Source organism: Lethenteron reissneri, chromosome 29 (genome assembly GCF_015708825.2).
Source record: "Lethenteron reissneri isolate LAM-NWPU_2019-01 chromosome 29, ASM1570882v1, whole genome shotgun sequence".
In the NCBI taxonomy this organism is placed as follows: Eukaryota; Metazoa; Chordata; class Hyperoartia; order Petromyzontiformes; family Petromyzontidae; genus Lethenteron; species Lethenteron reissneri.
Genome location: NC_083807.1, coordinates 11663102 through 11675355, shown reverse-complemented (window position 1 = coordinate 11675355; position 12254 = coordinate 11663102). Strand labels below are relative to the sequence as shown.

General features: G+C 46.6%; 1 protein-coding gene across 1 annotated transcript; it reads right to left on the bottom strand.

Annotated features, from left to right (window-relative positions):
* Positions 1-2494: 2494 nt before the first annotated feature.
* On the bottom strand, positions 2495-5865 carry LOC133349245 (DNA-binding protein inhibitor ID-2-like). Its single transcript, XM_061562571.1, has 3 exons — positions 5458-5865; positions 4525-4594; positions 2495-3844 (listed from the first exon to the last, which is right to left on the bottom strand). The coding sequence occupies exons 1-2, from the start codon at positions 5722-5724 to the stop codon at positions 4541-4543; spliced, it is 321 nt and encodes a 106-aa protein (XP_061418555.1). The 5' UTR covers positions 5725-5865; the 3' UTR covers positions 2495-3844; positions 4525-4540.
* Positions 5866-12254: the final 6389 nt, after the last annotated feature.

The following is a 12254-nucleotide window of genomic DNA, read 5'->3' as shown; positions in this document are numbered from 1 at the left end:
GTGTGTGGGTGCTGGTGGTGGTGAGGGAACATGCAGCTCCCGGCAGGAGGGTGGGGAGGGCCCAGACAGCCTGGCGCCAGCCTGCACCTGTGAAGGCTTACACTGCACGCCTGATTAAACCCAGGTGTTCAGAGCCAGGGCAGGCAGGGGGTGGCGAGGGAGGAGGGCTGGAGAGGATGTGTGGGGCGGGGGTTGAGAGAGGGGGTGACGGGGGGGCCTTGGGGGAGAGGGAAGAGAGTAAGAGGCTCATAGAATGACGCCTCCCCGGTGCATCCTGTGCTAAAGGGGTTGCAGGTTCAAGTCCGGGACAGAGTGCTTCTACTGTGGACTCCGCGAGACCACAATTATTGCTGACCGTAGGAATTTCATAAACGCAGCGTTCAAAATAACTGTGTATCAGTTTAAAAGGGACAAAAAAAATACGCGTACACGTGGCCCGCTGGCGTTATTTTCCTAGTGGCGTGTTGTCACACTTATAATCCTGGGTACTGGCTCTGTGCTATTGGAACTCATCAGGAAACCAAAGTCAGTGGCATGATTGCCAATGTTGTTGTGTTTACACCATCCTGAATATGTATGCGGAATATATTTGATATGAAGTGGCTCAATGGAAATTCTATGCCGAGGGGATTGATCATAGCTAATGATTATGATGATATTACTGCGGCCCGAACTGTATTACCCTCAGGCAGTTTAGCACAATGGCAGTGACAGTGTATATCAAAACAATAAACTTAACTGTGCATGGATCGTATGCGCAGTGACGCTAAATACACTCACATGTTGGACATTGCTAATCTGTTCGTGGTCCTGAACCGGTGGTTCAAATTCCACATTCCTATCTTAGGGCAGGGACAATTGGAAATGATTGTCTCTTGACTTATACTAAGTGGGGCACATGTGCCAGGCGGAGCTCACTCGACTACCGTAGGTGGTTTTTGATGATCGCCGATGATAATTATTATACCATGCAATGTATACTGATAATGATGACGTGTTGGTATATATCATTATGGTGTAACGATGCATCGATTCATAATTAAGCATTACGCGTGACAATTTATGTTGGAATAGCTTCACCTAACCTCTTGTGGACACGATAATCCCACATTTACCCAGTGGTTTAAAAAAATTATTTATATTAAAATCGTATCGTTTGACAATTAATTGAATCTGAACATCTGTAAAATCTCTGGAAAAAAACGTGATCGCTCATCGGATTCCTCCAGTACAAATAAATATTCTGATTGTGAATCGCGAGTGTGGGGAAGCGAATTGTCACACAGCTAACGATGGTGATGAAGTCACGCGCGTGTGTATGGATGACGATTGATGCAAGGAAGATGACAACGACGATGGTGATGAAAAACAACGCACGGATGGATCGGTGTCAAATATTTCCCACTGACGGTTGGGACACACACAGAGACCCTGCTGGATATTGAGCAGGCGTCCATGTGACGGTATTCTGTAAAGAGCTCACGGCCTATTGTATGTACAATAAAAAAACACACCCAACCCCACCAGAGCGTGCCTCATTGAAATGAGCGTGCAGGGGGCAAGATCTAGAGCTCTCCAGGAGTGAGCTTAGAATAGATGCTCACACACACACAGGGCACACTACTCACACGCGTTTACGTTCAACCTTTGTTTGGAAACGCAAGCTAAGTCTCGACTGATTAAACACTTCCGATGGAGCAACGCGCACACAAAAACCAGCGTGGGTTTTCCATTCTAACGTCCACGGGTGTAGTTTTTTCTCCACTGATTGGAGGCCCCATTAATTTAACCACGTGCCCCCCCTCCATTGAGCCGTGTGCTGTGTATTTGCAAGGCGAGCCTGCAGTATGCGTCTTTTATTTAGCCAGGTGAGAGCCCATTGATATGCAATCTTTTAAACAAGAGTGGCCTCAGCTTTGCAAGCACAAACTCCCACGATTGCCACCTGGGAATTTTTAAAACCCCGTTTGTCAAAGGACCCAGTGGCAAGATCATGCATGACTTGCCCACTGTGTACCAGTGTCAATGGCAACATCACCTCCCAACTTGCAAGCTGTACAAATAAAAAGGTTCCCACATAAACCAGTTACCCTGGCATTGCGCTCCCGCAAGAGATAGTCGCAATAGGCAGCAGCCACCTGGTTAAATAATAGGACACGGGCGTTATGTATCCACTGCCGTAGTGGCACCAACAGTACTACCCAAACACTTGAGCCGCTAGGCAACTATACGCCCAGCTTGCCGGGAATGTATTTAATACCCCTTATCTGGGTTCCGTGACGGCGCTGTTCAATAGAAATACAGCGAGGGTGAAGTGGAAAGTGTAGCTCAAAAGTGCACTGTTGCTTCCCGGAAAACCAAGTGTTGTTGTGTACGAAACGTGTGGTGGGCTTAGTCGAGGGTCAGTCTCGCCAGACGGCGGAACGAAAATGTGTCGGGGCAGATATTAAGCCATGGTGTCACTCACGGTGCAAACAACAACGCAAACAAGGGCTTTAGGAAAAAATGGTACATTTTAATATAAAATATTTTTCAACAAGGCGTGCCATATACATAAAAGGTATAGGCGAGTGTTAAAACAATGTTTTTCCAACAAGGCGAGTTTTGTCAAAGCAACATTATACACGGTCCATCATCATGGTCAGTAATGATTTATACACGTCGCCTGATACAGGATACGATAATCAAAGTGTTGCATCAAAAGGTAAAAAAAAACGTGTCATAAAGAGAGAACAGAAATAACAAATTTACAAGCGAACTTGCGTGCAGCCAAGTCCGGAACATTTTTTGTACTTTTCTGCTGACAAAATTTTACTCTGTACACAATTCCCCCCCCCCCGTTTTTTCACAGCCTCGGCCACTCTCGCAGAAATTGACCCAAACACGCACGCACTTTGCATTGCCATTGGTCTAACAAAAAATATAAACTTTATATATTATATACATATTACACACAAGCAGCCACAGTTGTTAACGCAAACTGCCAGCAATCTTTTTTTTTTACAAAACAGTGCTCGATTGCAGCTGTACCCCACACCTCTTAAACAGGTGTTGAACCGATCTGAAGCTGCCACATTGGTGGTGGTAAGAGGCTCAGGACTTTTGAGCCGCAAACAAGCACTGTTAAGACATTGGTCCACGAAATACCCTCTAACAGTTGTGCAGCACTGCCTTGTTGAGTGTACGTGCGTACGTACGGCAACTAACTTCCTCTCCCGTCAGTAAAGTGTCTCTCAGTACTGCACTTGCAGCAATCGCCAAACCTATACAACTTTTAACAGCAAACAAAACCATTAGTCCCCAACTCCAATTGCTCCCGTTTACATTTTCACCAGGTCCAGACGGTGTGCAAATGTGTTTAATGCACTTGTTTGGCGAAAATGTTGAAGTGTGCATCATTATCATGCATGCCAGCAGGCCCATGTGGGGCCGGGCTCTAGAGTTTGGGGGAAATGCTGCATCACTGAAAAATTGTTCTGTTTTTTTTTCTTTTCGGAAATTGTGAAAATGTAAAAGTCCAAGCAGCTGCATTTTACAAAACACCAACCACAACTTGGAAAATCGACATTAGGTTTTAAAACGCTAAGGAATAAAAAAAAAAACACTAGACATTGTTTCTTTTAGTTGTTTAAATTACTTGCTAAAAATATAAAGCGGTGTAAAAAACAACAAGCTAAGGAATGACTGAGATCCGTTGGTTTCGAAACATTCGTCTGCTTGCGGCACTCTCCGCGTGCTTGTGGCGACTCTTCTTGGGGACGTGGAGTCAAACTTCCTTTTTTCTCCCAAGTCGGCGCACGCCCCCCCCCCGCTCGTTCCAAGGGGGAGGACGAGAGAAGGAATGCTGTGGAGAGGGGCACAAACAAGAGTGGCGCGGTTAGAAGCGGCTCATTATCCTGGGTTAAGAGGTGCTGTGTGTGTGTGTGGAAAGGAGGGAGGGGTCCGGGTGGCCTTGCCAGGCGGGGAGCAGACAGCCTGGCGCCTGTCAGGAAATAACTGTGGACATTCCCCCCCACAAGAGACGCCTCCCCCTACAGCCCCTGGATGCACACAGCTGCAGCTCCCTCCCCTCCCAACACACACACACATCGAATCCCTCCCACCCTCGAAACACACACAACCCAAATCTTCCCTCCCCCTGCACACACCCACCCAACCCACCCACCCCCCTTCCACCCTCTTCTCAGCATTCAAAACAGCCAACAGGCAGCCAGCTCATGCTCTGGGTATTGCACAAGTTACTCGTTTTGTTTTTGCTTCGCAACCAGTGAAAAGGAGAGCAAGAAATCGCAAAACACTGCGTGCCCCCCACCCACCCCACCCCATCATGTGATTTTAAATGTCAGAGGCCCACTCTTTTAGGATTTTGGTGATGCTGTTCTTGTTTTCAGCACCCCCCCCCCTCCACCGCCCCATTGCCAATGAATGCTGGATCCAAATGGTTTGAGTTATAGATGCGGACTGAACTGGCTGATAAACAAAACTGAATTAAAAATTGATGGGTTAAACTGCCATGCCGCTTACCAAAATCTCGCGAATCTCAGCAGCAGAGAGTTTCGTTGTTTCCGGTCAAGCTTGCCATGTCTGCGCACACCTGGAAAGAGAAACGGTGGAAAGAACATCGTCAATTACACATCGCCACAGCTTCACAAAGTTAGCTGTCGGTTCTCGTACCCACCGTACCACCACCCCCCCCCCTTTCACTTGTCATCACTACCACAGATCACTCAATTCCGTGTCACTTTGACCCGTAAACATTAACGCTGTTTAAAATACCAAGGTGTGAACATTCTCTAAGTTGGCGTGGTGCGTGGGTGGGGAGCTTTTAAAATAACCCCTCGAATGAGAATGTGGCCAAAACTGAAGAATTGTAATCATGGACGAGTTATATTGCAACTCTTGCCCTGCATCTCGCCGAATAGCTACGGCACACATGGCCCATTCTATAAAAGTCAATCTCTTCCAGAGCTACGTGACCGCTCTAAGTGGCAATTTCAGCAGCCCCAGGTGTTTGATAACCCACTTGGGCAAATTCGGCGTTTTATCAATGAGCCTAATACTACACTCATGACCCAAATGTCTCCTTCACCATGGTGACATTAGGATTATTCACCTCCCTTCAGGAAGTGAACGACCAATAGATATGTTGAGTATACCAACTTTCGAAATGGCTTTCTTCCAGGCAATTTAAGTGTAGAGACTAAATCTTTCCCAGTGCTCATTACGCAAATCATTACTGACCTGGCTTGCCACACTTGGACCGAATAATCGTGCCAAAAAGCCTCTCGACTCGTGCTCACCAGAGCGACACCCCCCAGGCCACCCTCACAGTCTGCCCCCATCACCTGGCCCATCACCTGGCCCCATCACCTGGCCCCATCACCTGGCCCCATCACCTGGCCCCATCACCTGGCCCATCACCTGGCCCATCACCTGGCCACCCGTGTCACTGCGTACCTGCTGTGCGTCACCCGGCGCTCCCTCCTCCACAGGGCCCTCGTCCAGTGCCACCTGGAGGTCCAGGATGTAGTCGATCACGTGCTGCAGGATCTCCATGCGACTCGCCTTGCGCCCCGTGGTCGCCAGCGTGGGCACCAGCTGACTGAGCCGGCTGTAGCAGCCCTTCATGTCGTACAGCAGACGCTCCTCGGCCAGCCGATGGACGGCGGCGGCGGCTTCGGCCGACTGACGGTGCACGGAGCGGACGGGACTCACGGCCTTCATGGCTGTGATGTTAACAAGAGGTGGTTGTCGGTGGTGGTGGCGGTAGTTGTTGTTGTCGGCTCAACGAACGACAACACAAACACGTGCGGCGAACAGGGACAACCTCTTGCTGCTCTCTCGCTAAGCGCGGTCAAGTGACAGGTGACGATGTCTCGCGTTGCCCCCGCGCACGCTCCTTTTATACTCGAGCTCGCGGTCCCCGCTGTCCAATGGGAGAGCCCGAGCCGCGCAGAGGGCGGGGCCGCGGCGCGAGAGCGCGGCTCTGATTGGCTGAGGGCCCTGCACGGGGCGGGGGGGGGGAGTTGGTGGAATGTCCCACTGGGGGTTCTGTCATTGTGAGTGTGTGTGTAAAGGGTGCGTGTGTGTGTGTCTGTAAGGAGTGTGTGTGTGTGTGTACGGAGTCTGTGTGTGTCGGGGGGGGGGGTGACGGAATGCACTGGAGCGAATACCAGCGCTTATTGTCGCTTCCCAGTGAATGATGTCGCCTCCAGCAAATACCCACATACGCACACCTACAATTACATTACATACACCGATTCACTACTGTATACGTATGCATTACACACGACGGTATACGCAGTGTACATGCATTCATTACCACCCGCATCACAACATATGCACACGTGAATGTATAACACACCGACATCACATAGCACTAAGTGGCAGTGACGTCACAACGTCGCTTGTGCCAGGTTAGGTGCATCTAAATTCTGATTCTATACACGTGCATTAGACGATGTGTGTAGACACACATTAATTTCGCACGTACCTGAATCATCACATACACTGCTGTTTATGCATTACTCTGTGCACCGATGTGACATTTTGTATCGAAAATATTATGTTCACATTTTATTTTCAAATTGAACATAGAATATACAGTATGTAACATATACCGTGTACTTGGGCGTACATCTCCTGGAGGTAAACCCCCAACAGGTCAAAATTTCATTGGTGATGTTTGAAATATTAATTTAACGTTCAATAAGAGACAGCATCCTGCAGCATGTGTTGATGTTGCGAGTTATACATACCTCATGGCAACATGCACTTTGTCTCCAGTTTAGTAAATTATATTTTTAGGTTATTTAAAAAAAAGCATTAATTTGCAAGATATTAAAAAAAATTCCGCTTAAATGAAAATTCATTTTGGCACTTTGGCTGAAAACATTTATTTGTTTTGGTTATTTGTATCAACACCAGTATACGGCAGTCACTGGAGTATTTAACAAGACACGGTTGGCTACGTACGGTGCCAAAGAAGTTATACATACATGCCACATCTCGAGTTTTCATTTAAATAGTCTAGATTTGGTTATATTCTTGAATATATAAAGAGGACTGAAAATTGTTTTTATCATCATTAATCGTCTATCCACTGCTGGATAAAGGGCCTCACTATCCAGCTCAGCTACCATTCATCTCATCGCTCCACCATTTATCTGCCATTCTGTCGGTCTTGTCCACAAACCATTTTTTATCCCATCAAACCTTCAAATTAAAAGCTCATTTGTGCTCTCAAATTAGGTTTAATATTTTATTTGTAGAAAGCATGTCCATTTACAGCACTTTGTATTTTTTTTTAAAAAAAATCCACCCAAGTTTTCCAGTCAAATATTTCCACACACACAGAGACGCACACACAGTTACCTATATTTTAACACACAACCAACATTCAACACATTTTCACAAACACGCTCGCTCAACCGTAGTATGGGTATTATACTCGTGGCTAAGACACCACGCAATGTCCCCTATTCTTCTCGGTTATTATGAGGTGTAGTTTTGTTCCCCCTTTGCTTCATCTGGCTTTTTGGGGTTCTTACAGTGGTAGCTTGTGTTTGGCTCTGGGAGGGGCGTGCAGGTGCCTCTCTCTCCCAAGCCCCATTTATCGGTGCAGCTGTGTTTGTCTTGGGACCAAGACAAACGCGCAAAGGGGGCCCCTATGCACTCAGCAACCACCAACAACCTCATCCATACGCAACACAATATAATATTATGCACACACTCATAACACAGAGGCAGGTGAGAGTGTTGTGAGAACGAGATGTCTCCTAACGCCAAAGCTCCGTTTCCAGCATCTGTATGTCAATAAGCCTGTCCACAGATGTGCCCTTGCTCAAAGGTGCAACCCTACAATGTCCTGCTCACGCCAATGCTGGAGGAAGAGCCTCCGCTAGTGAGAGCTCGAGAGAACCTTGGTTTGGGAGTATTTTTGGCCTACTCTTCCACACTGGGCAAGACGTATTTGACGTGGTGGGAGTTCCCACACTTTACCTCGCCCTACACAACCTGCCGATCGACGAATTTTGGTGTACACATTTATTTCGACTGGTCGGACAGAGGCGGGGTGATTGAATAAACTTCCCATTTGCTTCAACTGCCGCGCCTGGAGATTGAACTGGCATGACCTCTCGATGGAAATTGACCTCTGGATAGAAATTCCTGTCAACTAACAATGACAGCACGGCAGCATCTCTTTAAAAAAAATCAATGGATTCGAAACGTGTCTGCATGGTTTCTCCCCCTGTTTTAGATTTGACATGACCCTGTAGTTAACTGCAGGCTCTCCAGATATTCATTGCCAAAGTGGATATCGTATCTAAGTGAGCAGCCTCCACGCAAATATCTGAGATATGAAAATGAATTTCATCCTGACAAGTGGAGACTAAGCTGACCGCATGGCTGTACGCATGCTGTGTGTGTGCGTTGACTGTTGAGGTTTTTTTCTCAAACAAACGAATGATTGAATTAAAATAACAGTCATTTTATATATAGAAAACGTGTGGCCGTGTTGATGGAATTTCGTCACATTCCGATACAGGCAGCAGAAGAGAGGACCGTGTGTTTGGACAAAAAGGCACCCATCACGGATGGAATATTTAACATCAACTCTTGAGAAGAAAAATAAAGATTCCGTAAACACATCGAGTGGTCTTAACTTTCGTGTGTCGGCATGGATACACCACAAGGCCGTTCTACTAAGTTAGCAAGCTTTGTGCGCGACTTCATAGCATTAGCCAAACACCCACATGCATTCAAATGAATGGGTCTTTACATGAACTCCTTTCAATTCGATGGGGCCAGGAATTGACATGACGCACATCAACACACTGGCATTTTAAAGGATGTGAATAATGAAAACCGGTTTCATTCATTAATCGTTTCCGGTAACAGACCAAAAAGTGTTGTCACTTGGAAGCCACGTCTAATATGGTGTGTTGCTGTACACACAGATTTCATTTGGCGAAGAACAAACATGCTATCTTATTCAGACCATGTCTTTCCGACAGACCTGTTCTTCACCTGAGGACGGCTGCTTGCGTTGTGGCCGAAACGTCGTGAGAATTATTTTATGTTTTATTTATTATTATTTTATTATTTCCCTTCTACGTGACTTTACCAAAAGAACCAAGAAGATGAATCTCTGCAGTCACGAAAGCTTTAAATGCTATGTTATATTTGCTGATTGGCCGTGTCGGGTGGTGGAGGGTTACGACACATTTATAAATAACGCTATGCTTTTTCCACAGACATTATTTGCCTATAATATAGACAGTTCACCAGCAATGACTGACTCTGCTGGTGATGAGACACCGTCATCCTGTAATGTCGAAACCGGTCCACAGTTTTGCTGATCCCCAGAATAATGTACAATAGGGCATTTCACCCATTGTGGCTCATACTTATGCATCGTGTGTGTAATGCTACACACACACCTATACATAGCGCATATATCATGCATAGTGTGTATACAATGCATTGCCATACATCTCAGAACACTGTAATGCGTGCATAATGAATTGTTTGGCTAAGCGAACCGCGTGCTATCGCATTGAGACTCCATGGGCCGCACGCCGCACATAGTAGCCCCGCCCCTCCATCCCCCCTCCCCCTCAAATCCCCCCGCCCCCCTCCGGTTCCCCCCCCATGCCCCCCTCCCCCCCGCGATTGCCGCAGACTCCGTGGCGCCACCTCGTGACGTCACCGCCCCAGCTGGCGCCGCCGCGGCGGCTGCCGTGGCAACCGATCGACCAATGGCAGGCGGCGGCAGTGGGAAGTTGCGGGGGGGGGGGGACGCGGCGGCCAATGGGATGCGGCGGTGAATGCGCGCGCGGCTGATGAATGGGCGCACCTGTGGAGCCCCCCCCATCACCGTCACCCCTCCCCTCACCCCCCACACCCCTCCCCCCACTCCCCCCCCACTCCAACCCACCCACGTGGCTGGGAGGCCAGCCCTGGCCACTAACGCCGCACTAACACTAAACACAACAGCAGCAGCAGCAATGCACAGCGTTACGCAGACTTGTGACCCCAACACTTGAACACGCGTGGCTGTACGAATACGGTGCAAGTGGCTCATGGAAGTTTATTTCATATACGGCCACATGTAGCACGCATAGCCCCATGCACACTTGTACAGAAGCTTGCACGATGCATAGTAATACGCATAGGTGTGTAACGCATAGGTATTACGCATATCCGTATCTTCATATAGTGCCCGGCTACATACTGTGAACACCGAGCTACATTCAGCTGCATACACATAGCTACACGTCCACAGATGTACACACACGCCTACACGTGGGTACTGTAGTACTATAGTTGATGTGCATACACATACACAGCTGCATACACATTGCTACGTACACATAGCTTCACAGTATATGCATTTACGCATTGCTACGTAATGTACACACAGCTACATACACAGGGTAACCTACATATTGTTGAGTACGTGCACAGCTGCATTCAAACTATACACAAACTGCATTATATACACATACACGTCACTACACAAGCACATCGTTCACACGCAATGAACTACATATGCATAACTACACAACGTGCACAAAGCTACAACTAAATGTACGCACAGTGCTAAACACATTCACACGCATAGCTATAAACAACGTAAGCCGCATAAGCCAAATGTATTCGCACAACACACAAGGACAGATAACCGGCCCTCCCAATGATGTACACACACACACACACAAGGACCCAGGCCTTGCCTTAAACCCAAAATGTGGGAAAATAATGTTTTTTTGTTGAAAGTCTTTGTAAAGCAAATTTTTCTTCTCCCCTCCTTTTTAGCTTTTCAGAAGGGGCATGTGGGAGACTTTTGATTCCTTTATTGAGGAGGGGAAAAAAGCCGGGTTTAAGGCACAAAGGTTCTCATTGTACCTGACCAGTAGTAGTTGGGAAGAGTCTATAGGAATTCAAACTTAACAGGCAAAGGGGTGTGGGAGTGAGTGGACAACACATCTGCTGATAACCCCACGGGCACCCACTAACATAATCACCATAGCAACATATATAATACAAAATATAGGCAATTTAAATTACAACCTGTCACGAATAAGTGAAGATAATTGTAATATTGGTAACAAGGACTTCCCCCCCCCCATACATTTTGGTAGCTTTTAGCATCATACCCTGATGGGAGGGAATTAGTTAATAGACTATTGATGAATATATATTGCTGTTTATTAAAAATACTCAATAAAATGTATTCTGGCCCTTACCTATTGGTGATCTTGGTCAACCCGTGCAGTTGTAAAGTCTGCGTTGCAAAAGTCGATGTTTTATATTGTTTTCCTATCTATAAACAAATGACAGCTTGTTAGTCTTTATATTTTAAGTCAAGGCCACGTTACTCATTATTGTGTCATTGTCAGGTTATGTATCCACATTGCATATGGTTCCATTCAATAAAGTACTATAATGTGCAGAACTGTATGTACATTGGATATATCATAAATAAGCAATGTCAAAACGCGGTGGCTTGTGATATACTGCCGGAATGTTGTCAACATTCCAACATGAAATGGTAATTTTAAGATTTATTACTAAAATGTAAGAGACAACGCAGCTTCAAAAGGTTCGTTTACAACAACGTACCCAAGGGACATTAAAATAATGTTCTTGGCATTATACAATGAATAATATGATGCTATGCATATGAAGTTGTTCTCATAATCCTCCCAAACAATGGGTTGTTGTGGGTTCCCGAGTTACATTTACGTAATTATATATGAAGATAAACACACGTTAAGCCTAAATAGGGGCCCGCGTGGGAACTGGCTGGTATTAGCATCCTAATAAACTACAAGGCACTCTCCATTGAGTTGTAAACGTGGGGTGTGTGTGGGTGAGAGAGAGAGAGTGTGTGAGCAAAACAGGGACCTGTTGTGCGTTTGTGTGTATGTGTGACAATTCAACAAGGATGCCGTGTAAGATCTCACAGGGAAACCCCCTCTGTGTGTGTGTACACAAACAGGGCCACGTTTTGTGTGTGTATAACAGGGGTTCCATGTGTGTGTGTGACAGGTTCTATGTGTGTGTGAAACAATGATTGGTGTGTTGTATGTTATTAGGGTCTCACGCATGTCAATAAAACAGGGAAACCTCTGTATGTATGCATGCAACATGGTTCCTTCCCTACGTGTACAACAAAGTTTCATGTGTTGTGTATATGTGCTTGTGGCAGGGTCCCCAAATGGGTGATTAACCGGGTCCCAAGTGTG